Here is a 14,279-nt window from a genome sequence, read left to right as displayed (position 1 = left end):
GCATATGTATTCCTTAAGTTGCGAGCCTGTGCGCTTTACCTGACGTTTCAAGCCTTGTATACTTTCGCCTGGCTCCGCAGCGCGAGTCTCCGCAGACTGCGCGCGCACCTCCCCAAACGGACGAGGCGTTTACACTCGACGCGCTCCGTTGTATATTCTTTAAAACGATGGTTAGGCCCGGCAGATGTGCACGGACTGGGTTTAGTAATGAAAGGTTTTCAATGACCAAAAAAATAATTCAGACTGACAAAATAATAAAAATGACATTCTTCTTCTTTTAAATAATAATAATAATAATAATAATAATAATACAAATAATAATAATAACGACATTCTTCTTCTAAATATCAATAAGCGTCATTAATAATAAAAATCTAGAAATCAATTTTGTTTCTTTCCACTTCCCTGGTTTCGCTTTCTCTTTCTCAAAGAAGTTTCTCTTCTTTGCCGTCTTCCGTGTGTCCATGGCGTAAAATGATGGCGTGGGGGGAGCGGAGACTTGAATATATAGGGGCGTGTTATTCTAATGACGCTCGTTTTCAGCCGCGGCATTTATCAAGGGGAGGTATTGCGTACACCTGGATTTCAAAGGTACGCACAGCTTCATAAATCAGGCGATGAGAGGAGTGTAAGCATAATCTTACGCCAATATATACGCCCGTTTCTACGCAAGAATGATAAATGAGGGCCAATGTGTCTTTCTGTCATTTGCACTAAAAAATCCCCGTCTCATGTTAAGGTCCCTAACCCCTCACATAATCATGACACATCGCACTCGCACATTATCTAAGCCAGTGGTTCTCAAAGTGTGGTAGCGTGTGGTACTAGGCTCTCTCTAGTGGTAACGTTAGGCAGAGGAAACACTGAATTTCGATCTCACCGGTGTGAGCGTGATGATCAACTGCTAAATTCAAACTGTGCTTTTTTTCCCAATTAACGTGATCATCATAAAGGCGATTCAATGCTTTAGCTAACAAATTTGTGAATATTTTGAATAAAAAAATAAATAAAAGCAGATCATCAGTATGTATTGAGTGGTTGTGGTTGATTGTGGTCGTGTGACGACACGTCACCATGGAAACAAAGTGATACGATCTATAACGGTCGCCTTGAAAAGCTTACGCTTGGGAGCAGCTGATTTTTTTAAACTTAACTAAGTGTGTGAAAAGGTTAAATATAAATGAATGTAAGGTGGATTATTAAATTATGAAAAGTTCAAAACTGCTATTGTGGCTTCAATCTGGCAAGAAAAGTTTGGATCAGGAGGAGAATGTTTCAAATACAAGAACTGAAGAGGATGAGAGTGAACCAAGCACTAGTGCTGCTGCTAACAACACAACAGTGGCAACTTTGAAAGCGCCGGTGAAGGCAGCAGCAGCAAACGCTACAAAACAGTGAGAAATTATGATGACATTTTATACATTTTAATTTAATCATTAAAAAAAATACCTGTGTAACAGTGCACACAGTGCAGTGTTGATGTTAAAACTGTGTTGTTACAATGTTTAAAGTGGCTGACAATACATATTCTTATTATAAATAAAACTGCCTGTTTTTTTAGCTGTGCATAACTGTAGCTGAATAGTTAGGCCTACTACGCTACTGTATTTTAATATTGATCATTATGGTGGTACTTGGAGAGCCAAATATTTTCTGAGGTGGTAGCCTACTTGGTGTAAAAAGTTTGAGAACCACTGATCTAAGCACCCATCCCAATAACATGGATTATCAATAAGACATTATTAGTGTCCATAAGGAAGTTCAATCCATTGTTTATGGCCTGACGAGCCGCGGGAAAACCGCTACTCTGAGTGAGTTTTAAAATAGTAGTTTTTGACAATCAAGTGCCACCCCAAATAAAAGACTGGCCCAAGCTGCCCCCCCCCCCAGAAATAATGTCATGCTCTATGCCATAGATATCATATAAAGGCTAGATGTCTTAAGGCGGAGTCACTTCCGGCATCACCGGCGGCCATCTTAGGACAGGACTCTGTGAATTAAGGTGAGTGAGCAGCACGCACACAAATCCTCTTATCTCGCTGAAATCTGGACGGATTTACAAACGGTTTGGTTTCTTACAAACTTTATTAACGTGGCTATAATTCTGAATGCTTAAACATTTTGAACATAATTATTCATATGTATGCAGTATAATAGCTACATCTCTGACGTTTATAACAAACCAAACCGTTTGAAAATCGGTATAAAATTGAGCAAGTTATGGTTATTTAAAAGTACATGCACCATGTTATGAGTGAACGAGCATCCTTAAGATGGCCGCCGTGTGCGGATGTCGAGCTCCATTGGCCAGCAGCGCGGACGAGACATCTGGGTGCTTCTCAATTCTTATTTGTGCATCCTCGTTTCCTCTCCTCGCTTCCTTTCCTCGCGTCTCAGCTCCGCCCCCTGTAGGATGCGAGGGAAGGCTGCAAGGAAAAGACGCGAGGACGGAGGGATCGAATGAAAGCTTTTTTTATACATTGGAATCCTTGATCACTCCAGCGTCACTTCATCGCGTCATCAGCAGCGCTCAGAGGATCTGCCCTCATGTTGTTGAAATTTGTTTATTTAAGAAATGCATAATAAATAATAATAAAGAAAGATACCCTGTTGAAATATGTGAGGTGTGTGGTTTATATAAACTGCAAAAGTAAAGTATAAATCAAAATTATTGTGACCGATGTGAAGGGGGAGGAGAATTTATACGTGCGTCACGTTTTAGTCGATAAAACTCTTCCGCATAGGATACACCTGTGTATCCTCACTCATGACTCCTCTGGAAGCCTCCTCACTCCTCGATCCTCGACTCCTCGCGGTGCAATTAGAGAATTGAGATGTCCTTCAAGATGGCTGTGCTCGATCGGTTTCCGGGTCATAGGATGGAGGACGGAGGAGAGAGGAGACGAGGAGGGATATTGAGAAGCACCCCTAGCCTTTATATGATATCAGAGAATGTCTAATATGGCGAGAAGTTTCACTCTCACTACACTTCCGGCTTCTGAACTGGTTGCAGTTCCACTCTGATTCCATATGAGGGCGCTCACAGGACGAGTGCAGAATGAATGGAGGTCAATGGCGGTATACCCCTCAAAATACACTTTTCTCAGGATATAATTTTTTGTCTAGTAATTTGAATGTTGTATTCGAAAGGAGATGCAAAGAAATTACACATTGCTGGGTGTTAGATTTTTTAGAGTCACTTATTTGCTTTAAAAAAGTCTTTCAAAGTGTCAATGACGTCAGAAAGCTGACGTCATTAGCAGAATGCTAGCGAGTTATGGGCAACAACAACTCAACCTGTAAGAAATCAAAACGACATAAGTACTCGTTCATTCAACTTTCGACCTAAAACCCATGTTGAACTTGCGAAATCTACAATCAGATCTGAGATTTCTCAACGGCAATCGGGTGAAAGAGACAAATTTAGCCGTCTAGCCCCATTGACTCCCATTCATTTTGCACTCATGGCGAGCGCCCCCAGTGGAACTCTGGTGGTACTACAACCAAAATTCGGTACAATAGGGCTTAATAGGGAGTGGACAGGCTCTCCGTAGACGGGCTCTGATGATATCTATGCTCTATGCATGATCGCTTCCGCGTTTTGTCTCAGCCCGCCCAGTTACATCCGGTGCTGCGTCGGAAGCCGTTTTTGCATTAGGTGGAGATAATGGCAAATTACACTCGCTGTTTACAAGAACTTCCAGCGGTTAACGAGAATGATGTTAACAATATTGTGAGGCAGTTAACTGTCACACATAAGAGTAAGAAAGAGAAGTTCTTTAAATTATAAATTTCGAGCTACATCGACAACTTTGAGGGTGAGTATTCTCTCATATCGCGCGAAATCCGACTAGCGAATCAGTTTCTAAAATCGTTGTCTCCGTTTCTGAGAAAATGAATTTTATTAAAGTTTTGCCGCTATACACTTCGCTATAGAACGCGCTATGCGGAAGTAAAGACGCTGGCTGAGATCATACCGGAAATACGTCAGCAGCGTTCGTGCATAGAGCCTATTACGCCTGTTTAAAGTGTTTTATATTTTAGACCTGGCTGGATGGTTTTCGCGGGAAATTACGTGCATACCTCACTAACCCTTCGTGTCTCGTTATATCCGTAAATAGTGAAAAGTTGCTTTTTGTCGATTGGATTTGAAGTCTTGTAAAGGCGATGGGGAGTTTTTATTACTCAACAGCAGGGGCGTAGCGCCACTGATAAAATAAAATAATAAAAACTCCCCATCGCCTTTACAAGACTTCAAATCCAATCGACAAAAAGCAACTTTTCACTATTTACAGATATAACGAGACACAAAGGGTTAGTGAGGTATGCACGTAATTTCCCGCGAAAACCATCCAGCCAGGTCTAAAATATAAAATACTTTAAACAGGCGTAATTTCCATAGTAGGCTAGGCTATATCAGGGTAAGACAAACAAATAAAAGAAAAGAAAAAAAGGATTTTTTTGTCGCAAAGATTAATGATGTTTTGACTTATTATTAAATGTTTTATTAATTTTGAACAACAAAAGGTATAGTGTTACTTTAACAGTTAACTACATTAGTAACAAAGAAAAATAGTCCTACAGCATTTATTAATATTGGTCAAGGTTAATCTCAACATTCTTAAGATCAAAAGTTCTATCTGTTAACATTCGTTAATGCATGCGAACTACATGAACATATTTAACTAAATGCTGTAAGAATATATTGATTCAATTCAATGTAAGTTAATACTGTACATTAATGTTAAATGAGATTATTAAATATTTTAATAATAAAATACACTAGATTTACAAATTATTTCTCTAATTTCATAAACTCGATTTATGCACACAATTTTGGGTTACAACCAGTGCATGTACAAACTGGTGTAGAAACAATTTTCACAAATAAATACAAAGAAACAAGTAACACATTGAATTAAACATTACATTTTGAAGTAGAAAGAGCCTCCTTTTCAAATAATAAACATTGCTCCAGTTCAAAGTTATTCTAAATATTATTTTGATTAATATGTGCTATATGTTTTATTTTAAATTTATTTTAAAATATTGTTTTTATCATTTGCTTTTTATTAACTACATTGATTTATAATTATATTATGTGTATTTTAAAATATTTATTGATTTATTATTTTTAATATGACAGTAAATAAACACATTTTCAAATGTTTTAAATGAAAATGTTGAACATTTTATCCAACAGAATTATTCTAAGCAGAAACATTCTTGGTCAGTTTAGACAATTACAGTGCAGTGAGCGGCACAAGTCTTCTGAATCTGATTATACGCACCATTGCACATATACAGACAAGTGCTGACCACTGACAACAAACAAACGTCCTGACTGGTGTATCAATTGTCAAAGCTCACCTAGAATGAGTGCTATGTACGATTTGCTGACACACAGAGACCCACTTGTTGTGCCATACAGTATATCAATTGTTATACATGTATTGCATAACATAGACAGCCATGTTGATGTCATTGATGTCACAATGGTTATTTCAAACTATTACTGAAAAATCTTTAGGATACATTACATTAGATTTGATCTATTAAATGTGTTGCCTCAGGATTCATGCTATAATAACATGTATCCTCTTTTTTGAAAATCTCAACAAAGTCCCATCTGTTGGAATAAACAGAAGCACCTTACCATAGTGATGATCAGTGGCTTCTCTTCACCGCTTGAACCGCCCAGTCTTACTGTGAGAGAGAAGCTGCTCTGTGCTGTAAACAACCACCTTATGAAACTGTCCCTCACAGGAGCGAATGAGCAATCATGGAAGCTCAATGGCCCCGCCCACTTGAGAACAAAGGATGAATTAGTGCTTGGTACTAGACTGGCTTTTACTCATTTTAAAGCAATTTTAATATGATTAACATCCCATTGCTCCCACACTCGATTTCCCCCTCGTGTCTATTATCTCTGACCATTAAGTTCTCAAATCTTAGTTGTAGTAGTAAGAGATCAGTGATTAGGAGTGTTAAAGAAACTAATAAAATATATTAGGAGAGATTAAGTCTTTATTCCACATGGAAGAATGATCCTTATGTTGAAATGTCATGCCTAATGTGGAGCAATTCAGTGTGGCGTAAGACGTATTCGTGGTAAACGGACTGTTATTTTGATCTGCTTAAACAGACCCATGAGAAAAATATTAATATTAGACAACTACAGGGATCACTGAAATGTACTGAGATCTTTCACTGAGGTAAATGTGCATGCAAGTTGGCACAATAAATTCTGTATTTTTTTCTGTATTAAATTCACAAAAATCTGTGCATATACAGTACACTTGTAAAAAATATTACATATTTTGAATACTAACAAACATTACAAACAGTCTGCAATACAATAAGGCAAATAGATTTACAAATTATTTCTCTTTGTTTCACATTGTCTGCTTATTCACACAGTCCGGCTTTACATTAAATCAGATTTTTAATTACTAGAAAAATAAACACTCTCATGGCTCATAATTGTGCATACAAGTCGGACATTGACCCATTTGATTTCCTTTGTGAAAAAGAAGGCAAAGTATATCTGCTGTTTATCCAATAAAGCTTATTTAGAGAAAGCCATGGTACTTTTGGATATTGCTGTATTATGATATTATAAAATACATGAACACAATAAGAGGCTCATAGAAAGCCAAACTAAAGTAAGAATATGTCCCTGTTCCTGAGAGAGCACCACTTTGGTAAAGACGGTTCAGATGAATGATGTAACATTATCAAGTAGTTTTATCAGCTAAAGACTTCATGTATCTCTTGATGATACGGCGCAAATCAGCGTACCTGAATAACAGGAAATAAGAAAAGAAAAAAAAAAAACAGAGAGGAAATGAGTCACAATGATTTCAAATGACTCTAGAAATCATAATTTTGTTATGTATGATAGACTGTACCTCTTCTTCAGTTTCTGCATCTCTCTTTCTTCTTCCTCTTGCAGTTTAGCAATGAAGCTTTGTAAAACAGGAAGCTCAAACTTGATGTATTGTGCCACCTTGAGGACAAAATTAAGTATTACAACAATATATCCAAACTTGCACTACTGTGTAGTTTGGGTGAATTCAGAAAGCCACACTGACACTTATTTCGGCAATAAATAGTAAGATTACAGTATCCAAATTTTAAGACCTGCTACATCAGCCAAAATGTGCAGTATACAACCAGACGCATTGTGTAGAATATTGAATATAACAATGCATGACCTTCAATAACCATGTAAAAAATATACTGGAAATATATCTAATTGTATCTATTGTCTATCTAAAATATCTATTATATGATCAGTCTGGAAAATGTATTTTTTTTACTACAAATATTTGATAAATAAATATAACTACTCAAAATTAAAGCATTAAATAAATACATAATTCATAATGTTCATAAAAAACAATGTTAATTTAAACATTTAATAAATTATTTATGAATTAAATCACCAAACAAATTCATAAATGTGCATTGCATTTCCTTTTAGCATTGGTTTGCATTCATTGCTTCATTTTTATTTTTGGACTTTTAAGAAAAAACCTTCAATTCGCAGATAATGATAAAATGAATGCAAAATAATGGTAAAATTAATAAATAATTGTTGGGTGATTTAATCATTATGATTTTATGTTTTATTATTAATGTAATTATGTATTTATCTTTTTAAAATTTTGTTTAATTATTTAATTTGAAGTAATTTGGACATACATATATACAGTACATACATACATACATACATACATACAGACAGACAGACAGACAGCCATACAGACAGACAGACAGACAGACAGACAGACAGACAGACAGACAGACAGACAGACAGACAGACAGACAGACAGACAGCCATACAGACAGACAGACAGCCATACAGACAGACAGACAGACAGCCAGCCATACAGACAGACAGACAGACAGACAGACAGACAGCCAGCCATACAGACAGACAGACAGACAGACAGCCAGACAGACAGACAGACAGACAGACAGACAGACAGACAGACAGCCATACAGACAGACAGACAGACAGACAGACAGACAGACAGACAGACATACAGCCAGCCAGCAGCCATACAGACAGACAGACAGCCATACAGACAGGCAGACAGACAGACAGAGACATACAGCCAGCCAGCCATACAGACAGACAGACAGACAGACAGACAGACAGACATACAGCCAGCCAGCCAGACAGACATACAGCCAGCCAGCCAGCCATACAGACAGACAGACAGCCATACAGACAGACAGACAGACAGACAGACAGACAGACATACAGCCAGCCAGCCAGCCAGATAGACAGACAGACAGACATACAGACAGACAGACAGACAGACAGACAGACAGACAGACAGATAGATAGATAGATAGATATTGATATTTGGTCTCTTACATCATAGGTGACCTCTTCCACCTGGTCGGTCTCCATTAGGAAGATTTTGCTGACCTGTTCACAAGGTCCTTTCAAAACTCTGACCGCCAAAGGATGATCATTAGGCTTCAGCTGGTGTCTCTCTGGATGCAGGAGAGGATTAGAAATATGAACTCGGGCACAAATAAAAGTGACACATGTGATTTGAGTCAGGACGTACCGCCACTCGTGTGGACAAGATAGAGGCTGAACTCATCCGGGCTGTTCTCAATCTTGAACTTGCTCAGCAACACGCGCATAACCTGTGCCGTCGTCATACAGCTGTTGATGCGGACGTTGGTCACAGAGCCGAACGCTGGCGTAAACACCGCTGTCTGTTTGAAACAAACAAATGTGAGCAAAAGTGAGCAAGAATTGAATAACGTGTAACCAGTTTACGAAACATGATGCTTGCCTTGTGGTTATAAAAGTGTCCATTGAAGGAGCATCGGTGTCTTTTGACTCTCCTGATGCCAAGTCGACGTCCACTGATTCTCCTCGCGGTGACATCACTCCTGGACCTGGCGACCCGATCCGAGTGTGTCGACTCCTGCTGGCCCTTAACTGCCAGATGAGACTTTACCAAATCACACACTGCCATTCAAATATGATGAATAGGCAGTGAACACTGTTACGTTTTTTAGAAAAGGTCAAAAATGTATTCACCTTCCTCTTGCTTCTCCTCACCGGAGTCGTTTGATCGGTCATCTGTTGCAGCGACCTCAATGGAAATGCGCGGCTGATTTGTTTCATGATTTCTAAAAGGCAAGAAAGCAGGAACCTTCATTAAAAGAACATTCTGGAGAAAAGAATTTTGACTATCAGTTAAAAAAAAAAAAAAAAAAAAAGCTTTTACAGTAACGCATTTTCAACGAAAGTCTATGGGACAAGAGTTCTGTGCTCATCATTTTGTGCTTAGATGAAATATTAAGTGAAAGTGTTTACAATTGGTATCTATAAAGTTCCCTTTTGAGGAATTTTTGTGTATTATCTATGAAGTTTCCTTTTTGAGGTGGGCTATTTTTGGAACTTCTGCACAAGCAATGTAAAACTTGTGGGTGGAGTCTGCTCCATGTTTTACTTTGGCTGTGTCAGAAATCCCCTAAATAGGGCACAATTTCAGGACAGCCATTTGTAGTGGTGTCCGATACCATACTGGACGTTATACTATAATGCACCACAATAACGAGTGTACAACTGATGTACAATTCATGTACACTCAAAGGCTACAGAATACCCATAATGCACTGTGGGGGTCGTAGGCTACCGAATGAATTCATGAGTCTCGCCAGAAGATGGCGCCCGCAGCTGAATCATCCGTCCATCCATTATCCAAAACGCTGGATCAATGTGGGTACAGCGTCATTGTCATTATCATACAGGTATAGATTCCTTTTTAATTGGTTAAAATGGTTTTACTAAGGTTTATCATGCTAGTTTTCATGACAGAGTTAAAGATGAATCTTTTCTTTACTACTGGAGCTGCCAGTTATAATGATAAAGACATCGTTCTAAAAACAACGGCACAAATAAACGATATCGTTTGAATCACTTTCAGAATCAGAACGATTTTATCCAGCTAATGAACGATAAAAACATTGACAGCCAATCAGAATCCATCCTGCTGTAACGAGCTTGAGCATTTAAAGTGACAGACAAGCGCAAGCTTAGAATAAACAACGACTGCACTAGGAAGCTATTATACTATTATAGTTGTCGTTCTCGGTGTGAAAGGGCCTTAATAGCATCTGAATTCACTCACTTGTTTTAATCATTCAATCGTTCAAGTGGACTATATCAGTGGAGTAATGTATGGAAAAGTGAATGAGGGTATTGGGGGGATTTCGAACACAGCTCTTGTTTTACCAGCTTTCCATTTATATGTAGCCTACTACTGTTCAAAAGTTTGGGTTCAGTAAATTTTTTAAGAAATTAATACTTTTATTCAGAAAGCACTTTTGAATCAAAATGAATCAAAAGTGAAAATTACTTAATGCATTAATACAACAGATTTCTGGTTCAAATAAACACTGTTCTTTCAAACTTTCTATTCATCAAAGAATTGTAGAAAAATGCATCATGATTTACACAAAAATATGAAGCAGCACAACTGATTTCAACACTGATAATAATAAGAAATGTTCCTTGAGCAGCAAATCATCATATTAGAATGATTGACACTGAAGACTGGAGTAATGATGCTGAAAATTCAGCTTTACCATTACAGAGATAAATTACATTTTATAACATTAAAATACATTTTCTTTATATATGTAATATATTTCACAATATTATTTTTCACTGTTTTTACTGAATTGATGATCTTATTACGATTTAAAATCTTGCTGACCCCATACTTTTTGAAAGGTATAGGCCTATAAATGTTTTTAATTAGGTTTGCGTAACAAAGTCATATGCATTTCTAGCACTCTCTGGTTAATGTTTAAGTATTTTGGTTCGAACTTCAAACATAATTATCCATTGTGAATTGAAACATCCACTGTGAAGGCAAACCAATAATCACATTTTTTTGATTGTTTTATGAAATTGTTCTGTTGCAATTAGGCTACATATGCTATATGTATCCCAAACCATTAACCAGAAAGCACCAAAAACAATAATATGCTAAATATAAAAAATTATGATGTAAAATAAAATAAATAATATCTGACTTGACTGTGTTGATGTCTGTTTCATCACTCAGAGATGTTAGTGAGGGGCGTGGCCTGGTCGACTCCTTCTCATCTTGCATCTGCAGTCTGATTGGCCGCCGCACGCCCCAAAAAACATTGAGCAAGCCCTCTATGATCAACTCTCCTTCCTCCTGTGAAATTGACATGTCACTTTAGTCATCAGCTGTATGACATCAATACAACAGACTACATTTTACCTACTAACCTCTCTGTGTCTCAACTGGAGAGCTTCTCCTTCATAATAAAGGTTGTACGTTTGAAGGTGTGAGAGAATAACGCTCCTGCAAACAAAAAGAAAATGAAGTTAGGTTAACGAGAACCGCGAGAGCAATACACCTTTGCAGTAACATAAGATGGACTTACTTGCTTACGAATTTGTTTTCTCCAACCTGGATCTTGTCTGAATCCACAATGTCCATGTCGGGTCGGTGAAGAAACTCTAGGAAGGCTTGTAAAAGAATGAAGGGATGAATTGAAAAAAGGTCTCTGCAATCAGAAGAGAATCTTATGACTTTCTGCTTCATAATCGCAGCATGACTTAAGGCAAGATTCTCTCTCACTCACTCACACACACACACACACACACACACACACACACACACACACACACACACACTAAAAGACGATTTGAACTGTCTCACGCCATACTATTAAACTATAAGGATGTAAACACACATTTAGGCCTAATATTATATTTACCATGATTTACTGTGACACATTTCATCACACAAAATGGCTAGTTCATCACAAGTAAGCAATAACTTCACAGAATTTGCACATAGAGAGCTAAAGTTAGTTTTAATCCAACATTTTATTCATCATAAGCTCAAATGCAGCACAAGATCTCAGTCTATCTCAACTTATATTCCGATATCTTTGGTAAGGAACCTGTAAAGGTCAAGATGCCGTAGCAGGTGACAGTGACTTACTGTACAAGCAGCACGTGTGGAAATCCAGCAAAGTAAGTGAAACCAAGCCAGGCTCTGTCACTTGCATCAGAGAAAGTGATGGTAATGTGGATGGAAATGTGGAAGTCTTGGAAGTCAGCATGAAAACAGCTGTGCTGTGGGATGAAAGCGTGTCGTTGACAAGCTACATGAGCCTTTGCCCCTCCCTGTAAGACTCTTCCTCATTGCAAACGCTCTGTCAGGAAGTTAGAGTTTTTTTCACTCGGGTCAGACTTCCTCCCATGAGCCACAGATATGCACACACTGCCCCCGACCACAATTTTGCACGCAGAGATAATTACTAACTAAGAAACCCAACGCTCGGGCGGTTTGCTGGGCCAGACAGGAAGTACGCTTGGGCGAGAACATAAACGGGCCTGTACATTTAGGGCAGATGTTAACACACCGTCCCATGAGTACCAGTAAACACATAATGTCCTTCAACTGAAATAAACTTTTCCAAATAAATAAAATCAGCAGAAATATGCATGATGTAAACATGTTTGTATATTAGGATCTTTAAAATATAGCTATTGTGAGAGTGCTGGGTGTGTCATCATAAGTCATAATTTCCACATTGTTAAAATAATTGCCTACTGTATTTCTTTCATAAAGGCACATAATTGTTTCTCTGTGTTTGAGGAGTCCAGGTGACCCATAAAAGAGGAAACTATATAATGCAGTAGGTTGAGATGTGAATGACACATTGTATTTTATTGTATGAACACTTTTGACACTTAAACCAGAGTGAGCTAAATCAATGAGGATAAGGAGATTTTTGTTCAGACACGAGAAGGAACAATTACTTGATGCAAAGGCTGCTTTCTCTTGTGCTTGTTCCAACTTTCATCTGTTACTCTGGTAACAAGCAGGTTTGAGCACAGCATTGCCACCTTGTGGAAGCTTAACTAAATACAAATGGATTCAGGATCTCCGGATCACTGATACAGTTCATACAGTGTTGCCAAAAGTATTTGGAGACTTAAGCTACATTTAAAATCTAATTTCATAAAATGAATAAAATCAAACCAAGGGTCATTATTTTGTAAAAAGTAAATAATGACAATAATAAAATATAAATAAAAATGATTAGGCTATGACTGCCACTACAGCTCAGATTTGTACTTGACTAATACAAATTTCTGATAATGTGTTTGTCTCTCTTTTTTAAAATTATATATTTATTCAGCATAACAATATACTGTGCCACACCATTGAACTGGCCATGGAAAATAAATGGAAGTCCATTTCTTTCAAATGACATCAATCAATTAATCAATAAATCAGATCAGATAGGACAAAATAAAATCTCTGATAATGTCTTTGTCTCTCTTTGTTAAAAGGTATATGTAATACATATTTATTCATAAATATATAGATTTATAACCCAATAAATAAATAAGAATAGTTCAGATTGGTGCTGGACTAATGCAAATCTCTGAAGTTTTGTTTCTCATCGTTAAGATATTTATTAAATATTACTTAATTTTTATTCAACATAATATACTGTGCTATTATATACCACTGGTCCTGTCATAGTAAATCAATTGAGGAATTTAAGCTCTTTTTTTAATATTATTATTACTATTAGGAACAGTATTGTCCTCTGCATTCCAACCACAACGACATATTTAAAGCTTTTTCCTGTGTAAAAAAATTCTTCATGCCTTAAAATAGCTTGAATGTAGCCTATCTCCACACCCTTGCTTCTTTTAATACCCGGATTAATGAATATGCTAATTAGCCCCGCCTCAACTCACGCAGCTCACTCACTCACAGATTCACTCAACTTTCTGAGGTAAACACTGCTCGATGCTATCGCTCTTTACAACGTCAGACACATAAAGGTAATTGATATGATTAGCCTTTTGCTTGACTTTGTTATCAAACAGCTAATAATGTAATGTTAACCAAACCATGTCCCCGTTCGCTATCTAAGTAACAATCATCAAAAACGCTTTGAACAACTGGAGAAAGGTATCATAACATAATATACATCATAAACCCAATATTGAGAAATCTACCTGATTTTTATATCAACAGAAAAATATACCTGGGATAACCTGGCATCTCTCAAGACGCAGCTAGTTCGCTGTTAATGATATGCTAAAGCCCACTGGCAACTTGATGTGATTGGTTACAAAGTAGTTTGTGACATCAGAAACACCAGCGATTTCAAACCTCGTCTTTTTTTCACTGCAGTTTTAAGGAGAAAATATCAGCAATGGTGTT

General features: G+C 37.4%; 2 protein-coding genes across 4 annotated transcripts in view; both read right to left on the bottom strand.

Annotated features, from left to right (window-relative positions):
• Positions 1-5,763, bottom strand: part of sprn2 (shadow of prion protein 2) — an 8,612-nt gene extending 2,849 nt beyond the window's left edge. The window contains exon 1 of the mRNA XM_084400225.1: positions 5,657-5,763. Within this exon, the coding sequence (XP_084256351.1) occupies positions 5,657-5,659 (3 nt within the window). The 5' untranslated portion in view covers positions 5,660-5,763. The remainder of the gene's footprint in view (positions 1-5,656) is intronic.
• A 249-nt stretch (positions 5,764-6,012) lies between these two features.
• On the bottom strand, positions 6,013-12,895 carry rassf2b (Ras association domain family member 2b). Of its 3 annotated transcripts, none has more exons than XM_084400223.1 (10): positions 12,030-12,892; positions 11,464-11,548; positions 11,306-11,381; positions 11,080-11,231; positions 9,074-9,165; positions 8,823-8,971; positions 8,589-8,742; positions 8,390-8,511; positions 6,912-7,009; positions 6,013-6,801 (listed from the first exon to the last, which is right to left on the bottom strand). In XM_084400223.1, exons 1-10 carry the CDS (start codon positions 12,148-12,150, stop codon positions 6,738-6,740), a joined length of 1,113 nt encoding a protein of 370 aa, XP_084256349.1. In that variant the 5' UTR covers positions 12,151-12,892; the 3' UTR covers positions 6,013-6,737. The 3 variants fall into 3 exon arrangements, with proteins under 3 accessions (XP_084256349.1, XP_084256350.1, XP_084256348.1); XM_084400224.1 differs by having other exon boundaries at positions 11,464-11,586; positions 12,030-12,880; XM_084400222.1 differs by having other exon boundaries at positions 6,017-6,801; positions 11,089-11,231; positions 12,030-12,895.
• Between the last annotated feature and the right edge of the window lie 1,384 nt (positions 12,896-14,279).

This window comes from Rutilus rutilus (genome assembly GCF_951802725.1).
Source record: "Rutilus rutilus genome assembly, chromosome: 25".
NCBI classification, from domain to species: domain Eukaryota; kingdom Metazoa; phylum Chordata; class Actinopteri; order Cypriniformes; family Leuciscidae; genus Rutilus; species Rutilus rutilus.
Note: the sequence above shows the minus strand (reverse complement) of the source record. Positions and strands in the feature narration are given on the sequence as shown.

Bases quoted from the DNA above. Each gene is read 5' to 3' on its own strand.
- rassf2b (XM_084400223.1), bottom strand. From the start codon at position 12,150: ATGCTGACTTCCAAGACTTCCACATTTCCATCCACATTACCATCACTT. The intron at 8,743-8,822 runs GCAAGCATCATG...TGTTTCAAACAG, and splicing joins GACACTTTTATAACCACAAG to ACAGCGGTGTTTACGCCAGC. The intron at 7,010-8,389 runs GTAAGAGACCAA...TTTGTCCTCAAG, and splicing joins TGGAAGAGGTCACCTATGAT to GTGGCACAATACATCAAGTT.